General features: G+C 42.6%; 2 protein-coding genes across 2 annotated transcripts in view; one reads left to right on the top strand and one right to left on the bottom strand.

Moving 5' to 3' along the window:
* bpnt1 (bisphosphate nucleotidase 1) overlaps positions 1 to 24998 on the top strand; it is a 417747-nt gene that overhangs the window by 377452 nt on the left and 15297 nt on the right. The window lies entirely within an intron of this gene.
* Positions 73 to 24998, bottom strand: part of LOC308153138 (dynein axonemal heavy chain 8-like) — a gene marked incomplete at both ends in the record, with an annotated part of 32190 nt that continues 7264 nt past the window's right edge. Inside the window, 65 exons of the mRNA XM_080526232.1 lie at positions 73 to 360; positions 466 to 587; positions 830 to 1019; positions 1132 to 1284; positions 1394 to 1550; positions 1777 to 1937; positions 2752 to 2853; positions 2943 to 3059; positions 3152 to 3307; positions 3399 to 3551; positions 5337 to 5410; positions 5526 to 5728; positions 5830 to 5948; positions 6062 to 6183; positions 6276 to 6466; positions 6570 to 6822; positions 7550 to 7655; positions 7760 to 7942; positions 8035 to 8190; positions 8322 to 8477; positions 8603 to 8774; positions 8892 to 9019; positions 9147 to 9284; positions 9387 to 9602; positions 9706 to 9873; positions 10922 to 11098; positions 11196 to 11299; positions 11541 to 11659; positions 11755 to 11981; positions 12083 to 12247; positions 12330 to 12483; positions 12647 to 12777; positions 12897 to 13019; positions 13245 to 13437; positions 13956 to 14119; positions 14241 to 14350; positions 14515 to 14728; positions 14890 to 15012; positions 15102 to 15236; positions 15340 to 15482; positions 15597 to 15828; positions 15965 to 16105; positions 16221 to 16462; positions 16621 to 16867; positions 18479 to 18640; positions 18754 to 18888; positions 18975 to 19082; positions 19284 to 19370; positions 19492 to 19679; positions 19774 to 19952; positions 20123 to 20295; positions 20441 to 20665; positions 21232 to 21393; positions 21505 to 21609; positions 21695 to 21797; positions 22070 to 22233; positions 22324 to 22477; positions 22728 to 22927; positions 23318 to 23558; positions 23645 to 23782; positions 23910 to 24010; positions 24103 to 24165; positions 24271 to 24384; positions 24534 to 24638; positions 24752 to 24987. Of these exons, the coding sequence (XP_080382358.1) occupies positions 73 to 360; positions 466 to 587; positions 830 to 1019; positions 1132 to 1284; positions 1394 to 1550; positions 1777 to 1937; positions 2752 to 2853; positions 2943 to 3059; positions 3152 to 3307; positions 3399 to 3551; positions 5337 to 5410; positions 5526 to 5728; positions 5830 to 5948; positions 6062 to 6183; positions 6276 to 6466; positions 6570 to 6822; positions 7550 to 7655; positions 7760 to 7942; positions 8035 to 8190; positions 8322 to 8477; positions 8603 to 8774; positions 8892 to 9019; positions 9147 to 9284; positions 9387 to 9602; positions 9706 to 9873; positions 10922 to 11098; positions 11196 to 11299; positions 11541 to 11659; positions 11755 to 11981; positions 12083 to 12247; positions 12330 to 12483; positions 12647 to 12777; positions 12897 to 13019; positions 13245 to 13437; positions 13956 to 14119; positions 14241 to 14350; positions 14515 to 14728; positions 14890 to 15012; positions 15102 to 15236; positions 15340 to 15482; positions 15597 to 15828; positions 15965 to 16105; positions 16221 to 16462; positions 16621 to 16867; positions 18479 to 18640; positions 18754 to 18888; positions 18975 to 19082; positions 19284 to 19370; positions 19492 to 19679; positions 19774 to 19952; positions 20123 to 20295; positions 20441 to 20665; positions 21232 to 21393; positions 21505 to 21609; positions 21695 to 21797; positions 22070 to 22233; positions 22324 to 22477; positions 22728 to 22927; positions 23318 to 23558; positions 23645 to 23782; positions 23910 to 24010; positions 24103 to 24165; positions 24271 to 24384; positions 24534 to 24638; positions 24752 to 24987 (10271 nt within the window). The remainder of the gene's footprint in view (positions 361 to 465; positions 588 to 829; positions 1020 to 1131; positions 1285 to 1393; positions 1551 to 1776; positions 1938 to 2751; positions 2854 to 2942; positions 3060 to 3151; positions 3308 to 3398; positions 3552 to 5336; positions 5411 to 5525; positions 5729 to 5829; positions 5949 to 6061; positions 6184 to 6275; positions 6467 to 6569; positions 6823 to 7549; positions 7656 to 7759; positions 7943 to 8034; positions 8191 to 8321; positions 8478 to 8602; positions 8775 to 8891; positions 9020 to 9146; positions 9285 to 9386; positions 9603 to 9705; positions 9874 to 10921; positions 11099 to 11195; positions 11300 to 11540; positions 11660 to 11754; positions 11982 to 12082; positions 12248 to 12329; positions 12484 to 12646; positions 12778 to 12896; positions 13020 to 13244; positions 13438 to 13955; positions 14120 to 14240; positions 14351 to 14514; positions 14729 to 14889; positions 15013 to 15101; positions 15237 to 15339; positions 15483 to 15596; positions 15829 to 15964; positions 16106 to 16220; positions 16463 to 16620; positions 16868 to 18478; positions 18641 to 18753; positions 18889 to 18974; positions 19083 to 19283; positions 19371 to 19491; positions 19680 to 19773; positions 19953 to 20122; positions 20296 to 20440; positions 20666 to 21231; positions 21394 to 21504; positions 21610 to 21694; positions 21798 to 22069; positions 22234 to 22323; positions 22478 to 22727; positions 22928 to 23317; positions 23559 to 23644; positions 23783 to 23909; positions 24011 to 24102; positions 24166 to 24270; positions 24385 to 24533; positions 24639 to 24751; positions 24988 to 24998) is intronic.

The following is a 24998-nucleotide window of genomic DNA, read 5'->3' on the forward strand; positions in this document are numbered from 1 at the left end:
TTTACTTACTAAATTACACAACACTGGATTATATCAACACATAACCAAAGAAAGACTGTGTAGTCCTCCCCATCACTTAATGTCACAGAGCAGAGCAACACCACGTAAGATCCAGTGGTCGGGTGACTGAACGGTTCGCATCACCACTCCTGTTATGTATGTGAGGTCTGTGCGACGGGGTTTCTTGTAGATGGGGCAGATGTAGAGCTTGGGGTCCTTGGGGGCGGTGGAATTGATAGCAAACATGTGAATCACAGGCAGGGGTGTAAACAACACCTTGGGTGTGGCCTCAATGAGACGGGAGTTTCTCCTGTCCCACCCAGCCCCGTCCAGGAACAAGCCATAGACAAAGACCCCCTCCTGGGAATCAGAGGTAGAGTATGAGGGATTGCAGTGACAGGAAAGGGAAAATATGTATTTACTGTAGTATGTGTGTTGCCAATGTCTACACTCATTATGACCTACAGCAGGAGAGGCAGTGATCTCCTCCTTGCTCTGCTTCAATACTTCATTATGAAGGGTAACTGTGTCCAGAGCCCAGCCTTTATGTGCCCTTGTTACCTCCTGCCTCATGGCTGTTAGGAAACCTGCAACCACACAGAGAGGTCCAACATTAGGGGATAGATTATCTTGCATTGTTTCTTCTTTAATATGGAGCACATTCATCTCATTGTCTCAAATGCAATAGGATGTTGATATACTTTATACTTGCTTAAGTAAATATTACACATAATTCTGCAAAATAACTGTCCATTGATTGAATATATCAAGGACATTTTAAGCTACCACATGTTTGATCGGTTAATGCATTTTTGAATGAGCCACCCACCTTGAGGATTGAAGAAGCCGGTCATCCAGAAGGTTTTGGGCCTTCCTTCAAACACCCAACTGTAGAACTGTGTGTTCCTCTCAAGCAACTCGAAGAACCAGAAGCCTAGAGTGGAGGACTCCCAGGAGATCTTCTTCCACATGTTGGGGATACGGGCATCAAACATGTTGTCCAGGGCATCTCTGAGGTTCTGAGGGATGAAACAGAAATATGAAATTCAAAGAAGTGGAAATATAGAGTGCGCTCTAACACAAAATAAAGTCTCTGTTACATAAAATGATCACGGTAGTTAGTTCCCTGACCTCACTCATGATGATGGTGCCATCTATGGCTAGCTTGAGGTCGATCAGACTAGTGCGCACCACACCGATGATCCTCTGCATACGATCCACCTCCTGGCGTAGGAAGATGTTCATGGAGCTCAGGGCACCCATCTTCACCAGCCTGTTTTTCACCTGTACACATCACAAAACAACTTTATTGGCATAAATTATGAGAAAAAAAAAAAGCAAATATCTTCATACCCAAGTTGAATACTTTTTCAAGAACAGAATTGGCTCCAACCTCATGTGGCACATAGTTGGGGGGCAGCTTCTCCAGCATGTCCTCTGCCAGTTTGAAAACGATGGACTCGCGAGTCTCTCCTGCTCCTCCTCCACTTTCCTTGGGCTGAATGTTTGTGATGGTGTCCAGCACCTCAGCAGAGGTGTTAGTCTGATATCTGGTAAACGCCAACATAACACTGTATTAGTATTGAGTACTGAAATATAAATCAGAGATGATGAGATAGGAGGCATCTATAGTATGCATATACATGGATTTATGTTTTCTGTATACTGTCTGTCAATGCTGTTGTTATATATTCTGTGTAACGCTAAGAACAATTCCTAGAAAACTTTTGTTGTATCATGGCAACAACGTTTTCTGATTCTAATCACTTTTCTTACGTAATGTCAGCGTTTGGATGCAGGCCAAAGACCTGAGGTGTGTCCGTTGGAGGCAGGCTCTGGATGTACTCCAAGTACTGCTCTACTGTCTTACAAACTGGAACTTTGTAACCAGTGTAGAAGCAGAATGTTGGCTCAAAGATCTTGTCATTGAACCACACCTGTTGTAGACACACAATGTTTAGCACAAAATTGATACCTACAATACATTTGCCACAAAAAAACACAAATCTCAGTTAATGCAAATTAACAGTTAACATGTTTCCCCTGATTACTCGTATCTGCTTTGTTTGCCTTACCATATCATTTTCATATACTGTACATCACCTCTCACTATCCTTTTGTTGTGTCTATATGCTGATCGCTTCTGTATTTTGTTTTAATGTGACTTTTTTTTTATTTTTACATTTTACTATCCGAACAAGGGCTGCGTGATATTGCTTGAATATCATATCTCAGTGTCTTCAAAATGAATGGCGGTATTGGACAGTATTCTTAGTTTTTTAAATAAAATAATTATTTGACTCAATGCATAGCTCACTTCAAAACATTACCACCAAAGATACAGGGGATACCCCTAAGCTTTTAAAGAACTTGTGCCTCTTAAGCTGTCATTGTGAATCTACAGACAGTCACTAATTGGATAAGCCTATGCACATTCCACTGCATAGGCTTACCTGTCTGTCACCAGAGCCATGAAGTTTGTTAACCATTCTGAGTAGAGGATGGCATCGGAAAGGAAATTATATTTTAATGTCCTGGGAAGTCACTGTTAAACTGTTGCAGTACACAATCTGCGGGTGTTATGACAAGCGGGGCAAAACAACAGTTTTGACGGTATAGTCGAAATTCATATGAAAGTGTGGATCATACCCGTATAAGTAAAAGAAACACTATTACCGCCCAGCTGTAATCTGAACTCATCATTCTATGCTTCCCTTTAAGACTGATCAGGGTGATGAGAAATCACATTACCCGAGAAAAACAGTTGAGCAGTCTCTTGTCATAGTCATCAGTGACCCTTCCTCCATATTGCACTTCCCCTAACATGTAACGCACTGTCACCCATGACACTCCCTGTCGGAAAACAAAAGGAAAAAGTTAAATGTGGCTCAGTGTGGGCATACTTATAGCTCCTAGATTCAGATTAATTAGGTTTGATGCACCTTCTTGGGGCTGCATTCATCTAAGTGGTTCTGAACAAACTGGACACTGGCAGTGAAGTCAGCAGAGTTGAACTCATATGGAATGTTCCAACCCAGGGGGCCAAATTTACGCCGCTCCTGTGAAGTGCAAAATAAAACAAATCAATTGTGCATCAGTGCAGTGTAGATCGAGTTATGTTAATGTGTCAGACAGTGTGCTGAGACATTACCTGCACGACAGTGTGCAGGAAAGCTACGTTGTAAAGCATGGGTTTCCACATGGGGAGGTTGCTGACTTCCAGTTGATCCTGAGAAATTCCTGAAAACGTGCGCTTCAAGCCAGCTCGCACCCCCTGAGGCGGATCGTTGGTGAACTTAATGGAGGACTGTAAACAAGATAAGAGTCTTGTCATCAGGTAGTTCATAGACATACAGCAGGTGCTGATGAGTGCAAGTGTACTGTATTATAGGTGTAACCTGCAGCAGGGTGATGGAGAAGTGATCATGGGGTTCGGTAGTGATCCACACTCTGAAGCTTTCATGCATGGTCTCAATTGTGGTGATGGTTTCTAGCAGCTCATCCATGAATTCCAGTCCCAAATGGCAATTCTGAAGCAGGACCCAGCCACCCTGTGGACACACAAAAATACACTTTTAATTTCCAAAATACATTCCTGTATGGTATTTTATATGGTATTGTTACGTCCGTAGTGTGTTTGTGTGTGTTCTGTTTGGTTCCTGTGTTTCTCCCAGGTGATTGTCCTTCCTCCCGGCCTATTGTCATGATTCTGTGCTCAGTGCTCAATCCTCAATCAAGGGTGGAGGTGGAGGATAAAAGGCTGGGAGAGACACTCAGATGGTGCCAGTGGGCCATTCCACAACTTGAGAGTTGTGTGTGGAGTTAAATCTTTAGTCTGTTACTGTGTGTTCTACTATAGTATCTTTCTGTGTGATGCTTGCTTGTTAGTTTAAGCTACTGCTACTGTTTTGGTTTAGTGTGTTGCTACTACCTGTAGTGTGTGTCTATGATTTTGACTCCTCCTTACAAAGGAAGTGTTTGTTAGTCTTGTGTTTTGAATAGTGATGGGGGAAACAAAGCTTTCCGATGCATTGACACATTCAACACAATTGTGTCGGAAAAAGTGTAGATCTTTCGATGCATTCGATACAGCAGCTCCATAATGCCATCTGCTGGTCAGGTCATGGTATGGCGGCTGTATCGACTGATTCACAAGTCAGGAATTTGGGGCAAAATACAATAAGGCCACAGTCATCTGTGATGTCTTGTTAAATAAAGGTGCTGTGACCAACTGTGTCAATGTGCATGTGGCCATATATGCGGTCTTAAATGTTGGTGTGTCTCGTAGACTATAATAAATAAATATATTAATTAATAAATAAATAAATGCAAATGTTGTGTCCATTTCTGATATGTTAAGATACCCTAACCCTAACCCTGAACAACATTTAGGCATGTGTGGGACATGGCTGTGGGACAATTGGGGCAGATATAGATGGTCAACATGTCATAACAGGGGCCAAAGTGTTGGGACATGCTCGTGGAACAGGGAAAGAGTGCAAAACAAGGCTATATTGAAGGAACTGGACAGAGATGTGCTTATCTGAACAATAAAATATTGATCGCTTGTGTACATGAACAGGCAAAAGAAATGTTATGTACCGGTATGTGTATCTATCTGGCTAGCCTATGTGCTCTGCAATTATGAATCTATGACTATCTTTGTATGTTCTATATCTATCAATCAATATCTACCAATCTCCTGTCTATTTCTACCTGTCTCTGTCAATAAATGTATTCTGTCTAGCGTCAGTATGTCTCCACTCTGACTACAACCCTCGAATATGAGTGAGTTCAACGTCATTTTATGCAGTACGAAACATGGAACACTACCATGTTTGCGGAATGACTGACACACCGGTCAGAGGTGCTTGTGTGACGTATGAAGCTTCGTTCGAGTAGTCACGTGGTTTTTGCCAAATTGACACAAGCATCGATACATTTGTATCGACGCACATTGCGTCGGAAGATCGCCGCTGTGTCGTGACTACTGCGTTGAGCGTAACATCACTAGTTTTTAATTACTTTAAGTTTTTAATTGGTAATTGTTTACCACTTGGCCAGTTACCTAATTTACTTTATACTCCTTAGCATTATATTAATTCGCTCTCCTTTATTATAGAGTAGTTTTAAGTTAAAGTGTTTCACAGAAACCTGTTTTTGTTACCCTTATACAATAAATCTTGTTTTATTTATATTCTCCCGTCGCCTCTGGTTCTTGTCCCCCCGGTTTATCATATTGTTACTCCCCATGTCCCCTAGATTCTATATGGCGTTGTAACAGGTATACATGCTATTTTTTACAATTGAACCTCAGACTTAAAGGCCCTCCTCACCTGTGCCATTGACCTCTGTAGAAGCTTCCTTGCATGCACTTCCTGTCCTTGCCCCATAGAAATAGCTCTGTTTTCTACAGCACACACACAACCAGACACAAAGGTAACATGGATATGACTCAGAGTTAGATTTGTAGGCTCTAGAAGTAATGCTAGTGTGGGTTAAGGGTGGTAGACATGGGGCCTAACCTAGCCGAAGTTTCCTGGCCAGAGCATCAATCTGGGTGGTGGGATCAGAGCCCATGGACAAAAAGCAGACAAGGGGGGTGCGAGTGTCACTCTCTTCCCATGTGCTCTCAAGATTCAGGATGACAGGCTCAGCAAACCTCATGCCCATCGAGTCTCCAACATACTTCCTGGCCTGGGAGAGGGTGCGGTCAGGGCACCAGGATCTGGGAGAAGACACCAACAGTGTAAAATGCTGCAAATACAGTATGTCTGAAAAAGAGAAAACATTCACCTATGAGCAGGAACACTGATCAGTGTCAGATACCTGATTAGTAGTAGTTTATGGAAGACATCCAAAGAGTCATTGTATCCTTCAGGGATCACGCCTTCCTCAGGGTTATCCATATCAAACCATAGCTTCCAACCTTTCTCATTGCGGGAGACCTACAGCATGAACAGAGCAATAAGGACACTGAATTTCCTAAGACAGTTAAATATGGCTAATGATGACATTAATACGAGTCAACTTGAGCGCTCAGTAGAAGATTAAGCCAGACCTGGTTCATGATCTCAGTGAACTGTGGCAGTTTGCTGAGCTCCACTAAGTTAAGCCAGGTCAAATCCAGGATCCAACGGAATGGCTTGGCAGGACATGACTTTAGGTCTAAAGCCGCACCCCCTTAAACACACACAAAAACAACATTACACCAAAGGCTGTATTACTGCATAATGGGGCCTGCTAACCAGAATCTGTAATTGTGAGGATTTTACCTTTAATGAGGATCTGAAACTCATTTTGCTTGACGTTGCATTTCTGCAGATCAATCTTGAGAGCCAACAGCAGTGTGAAGATGAACTTGTGGTTTTCATACAGCCCCCTGACAGTGTATCTGAACACCTCATAAGTCAGATACTCAATGATGTTGTAAATACGCTTCTGAGTGAGAGGAGACTTCTCTGACCTGCACAAGAAAAACAGAGTTTTTATGAGTTAATGAACTCAGATCACAGTAAAAGTATGGAAAAATCAAAATATGAAGATGTAATGTGTTCAGTCTAATGTACTTGGCCATGGAAAGGTCGAAGATCTTGAGGAACTGGGCGAGGGACGTCTGGTACATGACGTTGACCATGCTCATCTCTGTGATGAGGAAGTAGAGGATGCTGCCCCGGGAGGCGGCAGGACGGTACTCCTCCTGAGCCGTGTTGATCTTCACCTCTGTCTCTGCTGCCACATGCAGCTTCTCACTCACCTCCGCTGCCGTCTGCTTAGTGACACTCAGGATCCCAATCATAGACTCATCATCAACCAGGGAGCCTGTCACATGACACAAAAATAAATAAATAAATGCATACAAATATAATATATCACAGATGAAGACTAGCTCAGATCAGATACATTACAGGCGCATCTCAAAACAATTTGAATCATGTAAAAGTTCATTCTTTTCCGTAATTTAATTTAAAAAGTCCATATACTTCCATATATTCTAGATTCATTACACATGGAGTGGAATATTTCAAGCCTTTTTTGTTTTAATGTTGATGATTATGGCTTACAGATCATGAAATAAAAAATATTAGAATATTACATAAGACCAATCAAAAAAAGGATTTATAATACAGAAATGTCAACCTTGTTCATTTATGCACTCAATACTTGGTAAATGGTAAATGGACTGACTTATATAGCGCCTTATTCCAAAGCGCTTTACAATGGCCTCTCATTCATCCATTCGCACACACATTCACAGACCAATGGCAACAAGCTACCATGCAAGGCGACGGCCCGCTCCTTGGGAGCAATTTGGGGTTCAGTAGTGTAAAGTAGTGTTATAGTTAACTAGGTAGCAGTGGGGATTACTCATCGAATCCATTGCGTTGCAGTGTTTTTGGCTTGACTAGCGAGTTTGTGTTGTGATTCTCAACAACGTTGAAACATAGTTTCGAGTAAAAAAAAAAAAGTCTGAACATTTTGATTGGTTGTCGATATGAGGACCAAAGCATTAGAACATGTGACATTTATCAGTCATAGGAGACAATACCCTTTGTGCTGCTGAGTTTATAGAGCAAGTTGTCCTCCAACTCCTTCATCTTCCTCTTATTGGCGGTCACATCCTCCAAAAGCTTAACTCTCTCTGCCTCCAGCTCCTGTTACAGCATCATTAACATGTCAATGTGGAGTAATATCAAAACCAATGCTCAAGTCCTGCTCATGTCTCTAAAACACAGGAAGCAAAGGATTCATGGCTTACATATTTCTCTGTGAGGATGACTCTGCCCAGCAGTTGGTTCTCCAAGCCCTTCATAGTCACAGTGAAGTCTATGATGGAGGTCTTGGCACTGACTTCTGGTGTGTAGGCTGGGTTAGGCAACTTTGTCGTTATATAGAGCTGGAAGCCATCCATGACATCGGTCTCTTTGTCTCCCACTTTTACCTTAATCACAGAGTTACAGTAGGTTTCTCACATCTCACAATCTCACAATACTGCTATTGGTAAACATCTAACTAATTTGAGGGGTGTGGCACCTTATATGTGGAGCCAGACTTGATGAAGTTCTTCTCTAGCACATTGTCCAGTGCAGGGTCCAGTTCCTCACACACATCCTCAATGAGCAGCGGCCGACCCAGGGACAAACTGTCCTCCAGGTGGGTGCGGAAGAACTTGTGGTTGAGGGATGTGACCTGGTGGAATCATTCATGAGTCATTGAGTACACTACACTGACATTTGTTTTTTAATATATATATATATATATATATATATATATATATATATATATATATATATATATATATAAAAATCGGGGTGTCTTACCTGCAGGTCATTAGCTTTTTCTTTCCGTTTAATCCAGGCCTTTCCCTGAGTCTGAGGGTCGATGAGGAGAGGAAATCTTGTCGCCTTGGTGACAATAATGCCGTTCTGCACTGACAAATCGTCTCCAGGCAGTCCTTGCAGGTTCCATTCGCTTACCTTACATAAATGAAGAAAAAGAAGATGTTTAACGTGGTACTTCAGTACATAAAGAAAATCTAACAACTTTTAATTCAGTTACTCTAATAACCTAATAAATCTATAAAGAGTATCCTTGCTCTTACAGTGGGAGGGTCCACCAGCATAGAAATTAGGTTGAGGTTTTCTGTAAAGGGGATTTTGCGCTTGCGGAGCTCTGCTTCCCAGATGTCCTTTAGCAGCATGTTGCGGAAGTTCTGGTTGAAGGGTCCACAGTAAGACAGGAAGCCAGTGAGCTGTAGGACATCCCCCACAAGTCTGCCCAAAGAGAGGAGAACACAGGGTCAAAAACAGTCAAATCTGAAGCCCTCTGAAGGAAAGATGATTGAAAGATTACAGAAATATTCTGCCATCCTCGGTATGTCTGTAACCTACCTGTTGATCTGTGATTTAAATTCTTTGCTCTGCTCAGTCCAGCGAACTTTCTCTCCACTAAGCCCATCTATGAGTGCAGATGCTGCCAGCATTTTTTTCCTGCACATTTCAGCACCATCTAGCAAGTCCTGCAAAGCATTAGAAGCTCATCTACTGAGTAATCCAAAAAGCAGTTTCTTACAATTTAAGGAACATTTTGGTTTTTAAGATCCCTCATTTTAGAAAACAAGTGATTTTGAAAATAATTAACCTCACCTGTTTCTCTTTCATTGCAGCGTCAAATTTAGCCTGTACTACGTCTAACTCTGCCTGTTTGTCATCCAGCTGAGACTGAGCGCTGGCTAGCTCATCATTAGCGAGTGTCAGTCTGCCCTCCTGGATGACCAGGTTAGCCTGTCCAGACACGGGAAGAAGTGCCCTTAAATATGATCATTTGATACAGAGAGAGTAACGATATCACTATTTTTATAGTACAAACACCATCAGCACGCTCACCTTAAGCGGCAGGACTTCCTTGTTGATGCCAAAGAACGTGGCCATAGCCTGAGTCCAGGACAGCAGGCCGGCTACATTACCACAGACTTTCTTGGCACACTCCAGTGAGTAGTCTTCCATGAGGAAGTAAGGCTCCAGCAGCTCTACCATCTCCTCATTGATGCTGTCCTTGGGGAACTGCTGCAGTGAGGCCATGAAACCACTGGCACCCATAAGCTTAAGCACAGAGGGAAAAACAGACACTTTAGGCTCAGGGCCTAAAAGATATTGGCTATGACTGATTAAATATAATTTGTAGTTGAGTATGGTGTTTTCTTACCTTGAGTGCCTCACTCCAAGATGGCTTATGGCAGGGCCTCTCAGGATCCCGGACGATGGTATCTAACTTCTTTTGGAACAACAGCAAGCAGCAGTCCATGATCCTCATGATGAGGTGGGGAGGTTTGGCCAACTTCCTCACTGTAGCAATATCAGCAGGCTTAATGGTCTGGGAAGAACATACGAGTGTCACAACAAATTCAAATTGGTCTTTAGGCCATACAAACTTGATTAATTGTTTAACGGATGCCTTGCCTCACTTTAAATATAAATAATCATAATAATAAATAAATAAACAAAAGATGCCAATCTTCTTCTTTTTAATGATGTTCCAAACTGTTGATTTTAAGAGGTTTCAGATTTTGGCTATGTTTCTGATAGATATTTTCTGATATTATCTGAGTCATAATAGCTTCTCTGACTTTCATTGATGTCTGTTTGGTCCTCAGCTTGACAGACACCAAAGGCAGACTCAAAGCCTAGAATCAATACCACACATTGAAGGCTCTCTTATGACTGCAAAAAGTATGTGACGTAACACACCTAACAAACCGGAAACACCTGTCAAACCAATTGTCCCATCACTTTTAGATACCCTGAAATAGGGGGACTTTGCATAAAAGGTGTTAACATTTCTGAATAGTGAAACCAATATATACACAAAATCAAGACAGATTTCATATTTTGTAGCTCAACTAGCTGTGTTTAATACTGTAAAGGGGCAGTGTTGTATTTTAGCAAAGACAGAAGTGCAAGTTATTTCATCATTAGGCTACAATTGAATATGCTTTATAGATGCCAGGTCAAACATGGCCGATGTTTAAATAGCAGAATATTCATTAGAGCCGCAGTCTGTCATGTTCCCAGTCATTTCAAATAATGCATACTGTATAGGCCTATCCCTGGAATTTGATAAATATGACTTATAAATAGCATAATGAGGTAATTACAACTACAGTATGTCAAATTAACCATCTATACTGCCCACCATCTCAGATTGTTCTGAAATAGTTGATGTAGTTACAAACATAAGACATAAGATACTATATCATTATTTTGTAGAAATACAGTAGTTTCATCCCTGAGAAATAAGCTAATCGATTGTTGTTTTTTTCGCTCACTAGCCTCACTTTTCTGAAAATCAAATCTGTTAAACAATGAATCAAGTTTGCATGTTTTTTTGTTTCTTCTTTACATGAACCTTATATTAGACTCACATTCAAAGCAGCCTCTGCCTCCGCTAAAGCTGGTTTAGCAGCTATCAGTTTGACCTCAGCATAGGCTTTCTCCTTTTCAATGCCTTCCACAATCTTGAGGGCTCTATCCTTCACAATCTGGACTTCATTCTTTACTATTGAGGCTGCTTCAGCACTTACTGTCACCTCTGACAGCACCTGTGCAGGTCACAGATCAACAGTGTTATGCTTCATTACAGTGTACCCTGAAAGTGGTTGTCTAGGATTGTGTTTCCTCTAAGCCCTGATCGTTTACCTTGTCTGCTTTGATGGACGCAGCAGCCAGCTCCTTCTCTTTCACCACGAGATCTTTGGCCAGCTGAGCCACAGACTCGCTAGCCTCCATCAGTTTGGACAGACCTGCAATTAAAATTATTTTCAGACCACAACAATCTTAACAGCCTTATGAACAAGCAAAAAACCTGCCTTTCGGAACCATTTACAATAATCAGCCGAGGCCTATATAGTATCTGTATATCATACTGTATATCTGATCATCAATCCCAGAGGCCTGCTCATACAGTATATCGGATTGTCAATCCCATACTGCCACATCAATCCCAAACTGTAAACTGGCATGCTAATCCACTGGATGTCTTACCTACATTCATGCGCTCTGCCAGTGTGTTGATATAGTTGTACTTTTCACTGTATACCGTTTTGTATCCATTTATGAAAGACAGGTATGATTTAGGAGTAACATGAGTTCTTCTTCTGAACCTGGATGAGAGAAAACACATTTGTAGGTTATTGCAACAGGCTTTGACTGAACAAAACAAACAAAAAACACATTTCAGTTAGAGTCAGTGCTGTACCTCTCAAAGTAGTTGTCGCAGGTTAGGGACACCTTGTCATGGTAGATCCCCATGGTCTGTACCACAGCAGCCTTTACCTCAGAGGAGCAGACCATATGGAATTCAGAGAGGAAATACTGAGACACTGCCACCAGAGCCTCACTGGGCCAGGGGGTAAACCAGTCCATAGTGCAGCCAGAGATGAGTCCAGGGAACTTCAGTGAGCGGGAGCGGAACTTCTCACCAACCTGTCAGAGGAAATAGAGCAAAAAATATTATAGAATAAATATTCTTATTTTCCAGGAGTCCGAAAATAACCGTTTTTTTTGTTTAGGCCATTATATCATACCGGAGAGAAGCACAGCACCACATGCAGATTCTTTCTGGCCCGCTGGATGAAGTAGTCATACAGGTTGTCAAAGGTTGGTGGTACACGAGGCAACTCTTTCTTCATCACAGCGATCAGGTTCTGGGTAATTTCGTCAAGCTCATCACGAGCAAATAGGTTGGACACCTGTGCACAAAAGCATTAACACACTAAAAATTCTATAACAATTGAATTTTTTACTTCCAAAACCTTCCAAGGCAGCCCTCACCTCCCCAGATGAGAGCACGTTGTTGAGGTACTCAAGGAAGGACTCGTCTTTTATCTCGTTGTCTGTGAAGATGAAGGTGATGCCTTTCCCATCAGCCCCTGCTGTTCGGTACAGCACCTTCAGGTCATCCAACAGATTGCTGATGTTGTATGTCCTAGTTGACACAGGGGATTTAAATACACTCCTCAGATATATCAGCCTTAGTATGGAGACTCAATGAACATAAAATACATATTTTTTAACACTGTTGGTGTTTAGACAGGCTTACCTATCATCCACAACTACATTTAGTTGACATTCATCCACATGCCCCTTACCTTGTCAGGGTGATCTGGAATATGCTATATCCTGCAATATAGGAAGCCAGACGGGTGAGGCTCTGTTTTCCTGATCCTCCCACTCCCACCAGAAGGGCGCTCCCACAGTCTGTGCGAATGATGCGGGAGATCTGTGGGGACCAAACCATAGATGGACAAGGATTCTCAGTTTACTTTCCAATATAGGATGTCACAGTAGAAGTAAGGTAGTTATGAGTGAATAGCTGTCTGGCAGGACATCAGTTAAGACCTTGATGAGATGAGTCATGGCATCTGTGAAGAAGACCAGGTCCAGGCTTGCACCTCTGACATTCTCATTGAATTGGGTCTGATTAAATATCAGCTTCTCAGACAGAAACTCAAAACTAGGGACCTGAAAGTGAGATCAAGAAGATGCAGTACTAATGATGAATAGATTAAAAGTTTGCCAATTGGCAAGGCAAGTTTATTTGTATAGCACATTTCATACAACAGGGGCAATTCAAAGTGCTTTACATACATTGTTAAAAAAATACAGAAGGTTTTATTATATTTAAATGTATTATATTTAACCTTATTCAATTAGGTGTAATGCATGTATTCATTTAAGTGTCTCTACCAGTTCATAAACTTTAGGAGCATCCATGCAGGCATCATCTGCTTCCTCTCCCGTGGGCTCCGGTGCCTCACGCAGGAAATCCACAAAGTAGGGATCAGGATGGAGCTCTGGCACCAGACTGGGATCCACGTGTTCCTGGATTACTCGCGATATCGCCTTCTCATACCAGACCTTGTCTTCATGGCAAACAAACCTGGACACAAGGACAATTACAGTACAGTAATTACAATAATTAAATAACAGGGTTCCTACAAGTTTCAACAAGTCAGATTTAAGACCTTTTTAGACCTTTTTTTATACCTCTTTGAATATCATTTTTGACCTATTCGCGACACCGTATGATAGCTTTTGGTCATCCTCGAGGTGATGAAATTAGGGATTTCACTGCCATACAGACAAAAAAGTTTGAAGGATAATGAATATAAAATAAATAAGTCCCATAATTACTCAAAAGTAAATTTTCATTTCCGTGTTAATAGATGTGGTCGGACTGATTTCCTTGCAGGACAAGCTGATCTACATTTTTATACCTAGCACCTAATTTTGTAGACCTAATAACTGAAATGTGAGACCTTTTTTGGCCTTATAAATCACATTGCTGGATTTTAGACTTTAAGGCTTTTTAAGACCAGCACGGGAACCCTGAAATAACCCTTCACAGGGCTGTGAAGTCCAAATGTTTTATTCATCGTAGGGACCCCATTCATGTACCTGTCTGCAATCACCCTTGTGCATTCACACTTAAACAGAGCAAGGAGTGTGGGGATGTCCTCACACTCCTGTGCCTTGACGTTCAGCATGCCCTGCCAAATCCTGGACAGATCTCTCAAGTTGAAGATGTAGTGGAACTTTGATGGAGTAGGTAGCATTTTTACCTGAGAGGTAACATCAAGACGAAATACTGAATTAGAATTTTGGAATCTCTAACACACTATTTTGTGTTCATGGTGGAATACATTTATAAATCAATTTATAAGACTTCTCGAGAGTGATTACCTTTGTCCACTGCCACACGATTCTCCCAGCAGGCACAAGATACTTCACCATTTCAGAAATCTCAGACTTGAATTCTCTGCATTCGTGAAAATATCCACAGCCCATGATACCTGTTGGGATAGAAGAGGATAGTGTTAGAATTTTTAAATAAAATACAGTATACTGTGTGTGTGTGTGTGTGTGTGTGTGTGTGTGTGTATATATACACAGTATATATATGATATAATGGGAGAGGTACATGTAATGTTGCTAGAAATTACTCAGAAGCAAGTACCAAAGATCTTGTCGATGGAGGTGTTTGATGGCAGAGTACAGTTAAACACAGTGAACTGTCTCTTCAGTCTCTGGGGGATATCGTTTCTCCCGCCCCCAGGGTGAATCATGGCAGCCATCATCTGCACATCCACAATGGTGGTGAAATCCCCTGGTTTGTCAAGACTGTACATGCCAGTCATCTCCATCATCTGGCGGACAATCTCATTGGTGATCTGTGCATATGAAAACCACAGACAAGAGAATCAGTCACTTTGCATTGGGAAACCCATACCATAAGTGTGTTACCATATCATAGGTGTTATTTATCTGAGAGGAAAAGGTGGGCATTCAAGCATATGGAAGGGTTGTATTGAAACAGCACTGGCAAAAGTACCTGATCCCCCCACTCATTGACAATTGGCATGTTGATATCATCAACAAATATGGTCATTCTGCGCCCTCCAGGAGGTCCATAGGTACTGCCCATTCGCTTCTCAATGTAGCTCTCCACTGTGCGCTGTGATACAATCACACTGTCATTACAATTCATCAGAAACACCATTTCACCAAGTCTACTGCATATTATGTTATAAATCAATTTCACACCTGGAACATTGTGGGCTCAGTAGCAGATGAGAAGTTCAGTGACTTAGATAGGTCAGTCTCTGGGTCATACTTCTTTGTGTAGCCTTTGATCATCACTGTCTTTGCAGTTCCTTGTTCACCAATGAGCAACACCGCCTGGTCAAAACCACAATTATTATGCAAACACCTCATCAAGAACACTCAACATATATCACTGGGGGGAAAAGTACACAGCATATATCACTGGGGGAAAAAGTACCTTGCGCTGTTTGGCAATAGTCTCCACCAGGAAGTTGGTTCTAGTGTTATCCACGTTGGGCACAAGAATGGAGGCATAATCTGGCACATAGTCAGTAGGATAGATGTACTCTACGACGTAGTTATCCCAATGATCCCAGTCACCTTAAACAGAAATGCCTGCATGAAATGCGGAGCAGTGCCCACATACTGTGTGGTACTGGTAACTGATACCTACTGTAGAGACCTACTGGTAGAACCAGGTAGCTGAGGAATTACCATTGGAGTTCACCATGTACTCAAACATGGTCTCTCCAGGCTGTGTGGAAGGCAAGCTAATCTTGCTCTCATGATCTTTGATGAACGCCTCCAACTTCTCCCTGTCGTCCAGCTCCAGCAAGGCTCCCAGGCTCCACATGAGGCAGAAGACAAAGAGGCGCTCCAGCTGCATGTTGCTCAACAGGCCGCCTGCCTCCTTGGTGGGGATCAGGCCCTCCAGGAGGTTCACCGACTGAGCAAGCATGGTTACAAACATGGGTCATATACTATGCCTACTGTAAGATTGGCTTATATACTGTAACCTATGCACTGTTCTTCTCAAAGTACTGTAAGTAAATTGACATGGTTAAAACTTCTGAAATGAATACCTGTACAATGTAGTTGCATTCCAACAGCTGCATTTTAGGTTTGAGACTTTGCTCCAAAAATGTGTAGGCATCCTCAAATATACTGTCGTACAAATTCATAATACTGTCTGCCTCCTGTGCATTGCGCTTGTATGCCCATCCCTACAACAGAAACCATGTATAACGTCATCTCCATGTCAGCATAAAGAAGAAGCTGATCATCTTTCCGACAAAGGGGAATCTTAGCTCTTTTCCTTTCATGGATGATTTGGATTACCTGAAGTATGGGCCTCCAGCTGAGGGCTGAGGAGCTCATGAAGACCATGCCCACTCGGGACACAGTAGCTGGGGAGGCATTGTCCATATTGTGCACCTCAAACACCAGCTTACAAACTGGAGACATGACGATCCGATCACCGTTAGCCAGGGTCAGAGTCTTGTTGTCATCCAACACAGAGTTGAGGTTCTCAATCCAGATAGCATCAACAGGGCCATCCAGGACAATCCATATGTATTCCCCTACAACAAAAAACTGCTCAGCTGAGATGTAAAGCAATAAAACATATCTAATGTTGAAGAACCTGAACAATGCTTCTCTTTATTTCGTATTATTCATCTAACTATGCTCTACAAATTAATGACATGAAAAATATATACAGTAGGTGCATGCAGTTTACCCTTCTTGGCTTTCAGTGTCTTTCTCCAAAGTGTGGAGAAAATGCCATCAGTCCAGTCATTTGTGGCTGCGTCTAGACGGCCAAACATCTGTGGGGCAGTGATGGCCTTTGGGTTCATGCGCATCTCCCTGTGCGGGGCCCCAGACTCAGTCAAGGCTCGCATGAGGATGTTAATGACCGTGGTCTTTCCAGCTCCGCTGGGGCCCAGTGTCATCAGGCCGTGACGCACACATGACGACTCATAAAGCTGACATAACAGACACAACAGCACAGGTTTCAACAACACCAGTTTACACCACAGCACAGACACTTAAGGATAGTAGTCAATGGCGTAGGGGACGGGCCCGCAAGCGACGCACCGCGGGGGGGCCCCCAGCCTCTAGGGGGCCCCCTAACATTGGATACTGTGGTGGGTTGACATAATTCACCCACGGTGGGTTGGGAGTATTGTTCCGCACGGACAGTTAAGTGCGTGGTACCCGAGTTGTTTATTCAGTTACTGCTTGAGTGTGTTGTTGACAATCGTTCATGTCCTTCATTAAACGTTTAGCTTTGTCATTTGATACGTCGCCTACGACTCTCGGCACTGCAATACAAACTTTTTAATTAAAAAAATGTTAGGCAAGCCCCGCGGTGGCGTAGCGGTCTAAGCACTAGCCACTAGTGCAAGCTGCCCACCGGGGACTGGGATCGAATCCCGGTCTCGCCAGACCCGGATATGGCCGAGGCACACAGGGAGCGGCATATTGAGCGGCCGCTCCAGAGGGCGGTATAGGACTATTTCCGGACAAGGATCCGTCGCGCAACAGCGCCCCCGGGGTGCCGGAATAACGGTGCTGGGCTCGAGGAGCCAGTCAGCTAGTCTGCCTGGCGATCTCCTCTGGGGCTGCCGGCCACGGGGTCGTGCGGCGGATCCTACGCAATAGGCAGGGGATAATTGGATGCTAGGTTGGGTTCAATTGGATACCAAATTGGGTGAAAAAGGGATAAAATCTAAAAAAAAAATATATATATATATGTTTAGGCAGCGAGACACAAGACCCTGCAGAAAAATGAGCAAGCGAAAGTACCTCAGTGGTGTGCAAAAACGGCAAGAGCAATATAAAATGTAACAAAATGCAGCGAAACTTCCCAAAATGTCATATTTTCTCACAAACCGACCCAAAGCAGCTTCTGCGACTGACGCGGGTAGGGATGCAATTAGCACTGGGTCAGGGACGAACGTCGTGGATGCACCTGTGGCACCGCTGTGGAGGTCAGTGTTACTGCAGCAGGCTGACCCGGCCGAGAGATCGTTTTCAAAACTCAAAATTATCAAAAGCTATCTGAGAAGCACCATGTCCCAGGACAGACTCTCCAGACTAGCGATTCTCAGCATTGAAAGCCAGCACGCACGTCAAATGGATTTAACAAACATACTATGTTACATAGTGAAGGACTTCGCACAGACGAATGCCAGGAGGAGAGGACGTGTTGTTGTTAAAGGTAAGAATGGTCTATTATTATTTGATATTATTAGAGATATGTATTAATCTATGAATCAAATTAACTCGGGGTGGTGGGTAGCCTGTCGGTCTGTTCTTGTTGCCGTTTGTGTATGGACATGTCACACACACAGTCACACATACGGTGTCAGAATGATTCTGAGCAAACGGCCAGCGCGCTGTAGCTGATAGCTGTCCAGGCCAACCATAGGGTCTATGCTGTAGGCTTTATGCAGCCTTAAAATAAATGTACCGCTACATCCGTTTGAGTGAACCTCCGTTGCGAAAGGGCCCCCGCCGCCACCTTGCGGGTGGGCCTCTGGATTTTGCGGTACGCCACTGATAGTAGTATGGTAATAGTAAAGCAGTGGCACCTGAACGAGTTTGAGGTTCCACGGTGGGTGGTTGACGATGCCAGCCTGTTCCACCTGATTGGACACAGCAACCTGCAGCGCGGCATAGGTGCTCCCATCAAGCTGGATCCCAGGGAACAGGTCACTGATGAGACTTAAGAAGAGGGGTTCGTCTTCATCCACCTGGCAGGGACAGGTCAACAGAGGCATATTGTAAGAATCTCACTACTAGTGGTATACAGTATTACGTTGGTGGTCTTAATCGTGCTGATGTTTTAGTGTCTCTCGTTTCATACCAGTTTGGAGAGATTCATATCACGCAGCACTCTCATAACGATGCTGGACTCAGTGTCTGAAGGCCGGGCCCTCTTGTTAGAGCCCAATGTCCTCAACACAGACAGGATGTTCCTCAGACCAAAGTCATAGTGAACCTGATCAGAGACGGAAATGTGAGTCTCAGTGTGACAGTTAACTTTTCTATCTAAGGCTTGTTATTCCAGGGGCTACTGCATCTCACCTGCTTCGTCAGTTGCTCTTCACAAAGTTTGTAGAGGACAAAGAACTTCTGGGCCAGGACAACATTTTCGATGAAACCACAGCTGGCCAATTTCACCCTCATGATGATCTGGAAAACAGCGGCAGACGCGGTTTGGTAGAGGCAAAGTTAGTGTTGGTCGGGGCAGAAGCGTATTGCGGTGACACCAAATTAGTGGTCTTTGCACATGGTTTTAGTGTTGCACAACACTCTTTAGTGGAAGCAAATGGGTACTCGTGTGTTTAATGGAAATTCTACATCCAGTGTGACAGTTGACATTAGGGAATGCACCTGTCTGTCTGGGACCATCATGGACACAGTCCTGAACTGGACTTTCAGGTTCTCTGGCAGCTCCTGACGACCAGCATAGCCAGGGTTCTATGAAATAATAATACGTACAGGAAAACATGCTGGACAAGAGGGCTTCAATCATGTTGTTTAGCAAATGTAAAGGTTGTACTCTGTTACGGATGGCCTAGTTCTGCTGCTTCTGACTCACCATGGTGATAAACAGCCCAAACTCTGGGTTCAGGTCGACAGAGTCTCCATCAGTGAAAATGAATGATGTTTTGCGCTCTTTGCGTGAACTCAGTACAATGTAGATCTGTTGTGCAGCTACAGATAGCACAGGCAAGTCTATTCTGTTGAATTCATCAAAGCAGCCCCAAGAGCCAGACTGGGCAAGACCTGTAAGTACACAACTGACATTAGACAAGTGACCAGCATCATCTCAAATCTAATTTTCCATAGAATTAATACATTATTTCAGATTTTTAACAACCTTTGTAAATCCTGCCAAGTCCTCTGAAGTCCATCTGGTCAGAGCAGTTGAAGACCACCACATATTTCCCAAGGCAGCGCCCCATGTCTTTAGTAGTCTCAGTCTTCCCAGTACCAGCAGGCCCTGCTGGGGCCCCACCCATGCTCATGCCCAGAGCCTGAGACAGCGTGATGTAGCACCTACAGTACCAAGCCCAAACATTGAGTACGTATGATGTATGATATGGTTGAGCTTTTGATTTGGCATTAAAATAATGACTAGACATAGTTTACTATACACTATACATAGTAAAGACAAACAGAGTATGTTACTGAACAGAGGATCAAGAGCAGCCGTCATTCTGCCTTGCCTGTCAGTTAGAGGGGTGATGACTAGACGGTCGGTGCAACCCAGGTACTCGTTCTGATAAACAAAGTCTACATCTGAAATAGACACAATGACTTGATCCACATCCTCCTTGAAGTAAAATCTGCTCTGCTTCAGCCATTCAAAATCGGTAATGGATTTGATGTGCATTCTGACCTGGGAATGAATAGTAAACAATTAAAATAATAACCTAGTTCAGATTTACTATATATATATATATATATATATATATATATATATATATATAACATTATATAACCATGTTATATATATAACTATGTTTTATTTTCCATAGACTCACTAGGTCATCAAAGATATCCCTTTGGTGAACATGGATTGTGACCAGTGTCTCAAACTTGATACGGTCAAACTTGGTCAGGTCATGGGTGGTCTGAGAGATAAGTGTGTTGAGCAGATCCAGGAACTTTTGGTTGGTGAGAGGCATGATCTTCTTGTCGTCTTTAGCATTGCGCAGAGCTTCCTCTGAGTCCCGTGTCCACAGCATCTGGATACCTAGCAGGCCCACCTGAAGAAATATGTATATTCATAAATGCATTATATTAGTTCAGTCAGGACACTCACATCAGTTTAACCATTTATTTAATGAAGCCTGGCGTAATTGGATGGCTCCGCTGTATGCAGTAGCTGTATGCTCTACTGTATGCAGTAGCTCCCTGCCTGGAGTAAAACGACCATAACTTACAAGTATATAATATGGCTGGGAGCCCATGGCTTATCAAACCCACCTGTAAGTAGGCTACATTCAGAGCAACAGAGCGGGTGGAGTCTGGGGGCGGTGGTTGATGGTTAAAAACTCTCTTGTGCAATATTTCAAAACTGTTGAATGTTATGGAGCAGTGTAAACTTGGCTGCTTTTAAACCTCTATCCCTTCAACATGTGATTAATGTTTTCTGCATATGTGTGAACCAGCAGTCCGGTCACCTGACAAGACAGCTGTGATGTTGACTTTGAGTGGCCCGCCTGAACTAACGCTATGCTCAAATTAATTTAGATACAGTATTACAAACAATTCACACTAACATGGTTATATTTTTACAGCAGTCACCCAATTCATAGGTTGCTCTCCCCACCTGAGATTGGAACTGGTTGAGGAAGCTGAGAAGGTTAAAGCCTGAGTCGTTGATCTGAAGGTCAGCTGCCTTAATTACAGAGTGTAATGAGGACTGCTGCTGCATCAACAGCTCTCCCAGCCACAGCTCCACAGGGCCACGCGCCATTACAGGGTGGTCCAGCTTGAAACACAAAACAGACATTACACACACACACACACACACACACACACACACACACACACACCATTTACAAGATCACGATTTACTCAGTGATATTACATATATACATACCGGCACTTTTTCTCCCTCTTGTGAAACGACAGCCATCATCTTGTCGTAATCTTTGGCATGAAATTCCACCTCATTGACGTTGTCAAACACTCCAAGGAGATGAGACTGGAAAAGATATTTTAATTTATATGAGTGAATTTGTATCTAATATTCAGGAATTTACCTCTGCGATTCAATGAATAGTTGCTACCTGAATTGTGTGTGAATCACTAGCTTGTCCCAGAATTTCCAAGAGGGCAGGATCAGACACAAAGAAAAACCTTGGGAATTGGAGCCTCTTTTTCTCAAGGTATCTGTTCATGGAAAAAACATATCATGAATGTAGTGAGATCTCTGTAATAATGAAAAACAGATCTGGAGTGTGGGACCCCTTTTCAATTATAAAATTACATTGCAAGAAAAGATAAATCAAGAAAAATTGCAGTTGAGGATGGATGGCAGAAATCACTGCAGTAAATGTGTGTATACCAATTGATACACAGCATATTTGAGGCTGGTTGGTAACCAACCAGTTTATGCCATTTAGTTTGAGATGAGATGTCCTGCATTTGTCACAAGTCCATACCCTGTGAGGGACTTCTGACAGAGTTCTAGCTGTTCCTGTAAGTGAGGGAGCAGTTGGCCCATGGTCTCATCTCCCACACAGCACTGCACCACATTGGGAATCTCATGGGCACGCTGCAGGATCTTGATCCAAGACTTGTCAATATTCTGAAATCGCTTGGCTTCCTGAAGTGAGATATAATAGTATGAATGTTTCAAGATGTATGATCAAGATGCATTAATCAACACTTTTGCTGATCTGCAGAAAGTCAGTACCTGTGGCAGTTGTTTGGCGATGTCTCCTCCCACAAACACAGCCTCCAAATACACCCACAAATTCTGGACGATAAGCCACTGCTCAATAATGTCAGATGAAGTTGAGAGCTTGAAGACCCAGTTCTGGATATCCTTCTTGAAAGGGGCATTATATCTATGCACAAACGTGAGGACATGAATAACTGTGCCACTTTGATAGACAACATGCAATGTGCTAGAGTATTTATATATATTTTTGGTTTTTACTAAATGTACTCGCCAAAACCACTTGTTTTCTTTCTAAAGTAACATTACCTTTTCTGTTGTAACGGACTATAGCCAGTTTACTGTTTTCTGTCTACAAACTACAAACACTTACTTTGATCAAGTGATGGTAAACATTATTTGACCTCTGTTAGTTGTACCTGTTGCTCAGGAGTGAGCCTAGCAGCATCAGACTGTCCTCCATGGTGGTGACAATCTCTGATGTCTCTGCCCCTCTCAGCATCAGCTCTCCTCTGCCCTTGAACGTCATAAAGCTCAGAGACAGGCTGGACCAGACATCCACCACCTGTGCCAGCTTGGCCTCAATGTCCTTCTCCTTCACAGCCGAGATGCAGATATCCTGAGAAACAACCATGAACAACAGTTGAAATGAATGAATGAATGAATGAATGAATGAATGAATGAATGGTCTTTATTGTCATTGCTATAGTACAGGTACCAAACAACGAAATTTGGGAGGGGTGGCTCCCCTGGTGCTAGGAAAGAAAAAAAACTAAAAAAACAAGAAGGGAAAGGAGCTGGTTTACATAAATAAAGGCTATGTACACTATCCACTATACTATACTGTACAGATAACACGACTAGGGTTGTCATATTGCACATAGTGTTATTGCACATTCATTTAAAGTGTTGTCATTTAAATGCAGTTGAAAGACAGGAAAGACCATCATAAACATAAAAACAAGAAAATTACAGTAACCTGACAACACTCAGTTGTAATCACTCTAACCTCAATGTCCTCCTTAAATTTCAGCAGCTGTGCTTCCATGATGTTCTGCAGGGCAAAGGTGTCAGACTCCACTTCAAACTTGTGCCCTGTCAGGTCTGTGATGCGGTCCCAGTGTCTCTGCTTCATGGCCTTGTTTGCCATCATCTCCAGCAGAGGGCAAGACTCACTAAAATCATCAATTCTCTTCTTCAGGTCCAGGAAAGCCTTCCAGTCCTTCAGACCTTTGGGCAGCTTCCGGCACCTGAAGGTCAAACAGTTCTGTTATATTTGAGTGGGGAAGAAAACCACAGGCTTGTGCTTTCAGAAGCAATAAGACAGCATGAATACCTGTTCTGGAAATCCAACAACTCTGCATTGATCTTCTCAATATCCACCTCTGTCCACAGAATGTCATAATATCCACTGATGTTGTTCATCACTGTGTCATAGAGTCCATATAGCTTCTGTAGTAGGCCAAGCTCTTTCCTAAGATGACAATAGAGATCTGATTATCTTTATCTTGTCATACAACACTGCGGATGAATATAAAAGTGTTAAATATCACAGAAATGTATGCTTTTAGTATTGTGATCACTATAAACATCCAGTGAACCTTGTTTTTTGCAGAGCTTCATAATCTGTGACTGGCAGGCCAAAGAGCTGCTCTCCTGAGGAATATGTGATGAATTTTCTCCAAAGGTCATCAAACCTAGCCTTAGGACAAAAAACACAGAAACATAAGACTTCAAAAACAAACAGTTGAAACAAACAGTGTATTTGCCTGCTGTTGTTTTTGTATGTGTTACCTGACAGATTTGTAGCCTGGTGCTGGCTTCTTGAGGAGCTATTCCTGGTACCATTGGGCCTTCCTATGAGAAAGAATGACACCCAGAAATTACTTAAGACGCATCACTGGTGTTTTATTTAGATAAATAATATGCATTATCTTGAAATTAAATTCCTACTGGTCATACCGATTCATACTGGTCTGTGAATGTCACAACATCCTTTTGGAAAACAGTGACTGATTCCAACAGGTTTTGTTTGAACTTGGGCTGCACACGAACAAGCTCATCTTGCACGGATCTCTGTTGAGACAAGAACATTAGATTTAATACCTAATTAAGAGGACATGAATACTTTGGCTAAAATCATCAATTGAGCAATACAGCCTGACATTATAGTTAATTGTATATACATATATATATAGAATCATATTATATAATAATCAACTGACCGCTAGGGATTGCAGTTTGATGAAGGAGTATCTGACAGTGTCTACCCCTTCTGCTTCTTCTCTGGTCACCTCCACTTCAAATCTATTCAGGATCCCATAGGCTTCCTGATCCACATCACAGTACACAAGAAGTACTTTAGAAATATGTGTGCACTGTGCATCCTATAAATTATCTGTCAGTGCGGTCCCATGAAAGTAATATAGTGCATCATTCATACCTCAATGGGCCCCAAGGTCATGTCTATCTTTATTTCTGAGTCTCGTATTAAAGACAGGGCTTCCATTGCAAACCGCACATCCTCCAGGTCAGCGATAGGCCTAGACAGCTTTTTCAGATGCTCTCCAGTGAAAGTCATAATATCCATCATTTTCTTCTTGTATTCCTCATTCAGGTATTTGCACAACAGCCTCTTCCAGGCCTTTGCCTCAACTGTCAGAGACATCTTCAGTGGAGCTAAAGGAAAG

The sequence above is a fragment of the Nansenia antarctica genome, assembly GCF_963989245.1.
Source record: "Nansenia antarctica genome assembly, chromosome: 3".
Taxonomy (NCBI): Eukaryota; Metazoa; Chordata; class Actinopteri; order Argentiniformes; family Microstomatidae; genus Nansenia; species Nansenia antarctica.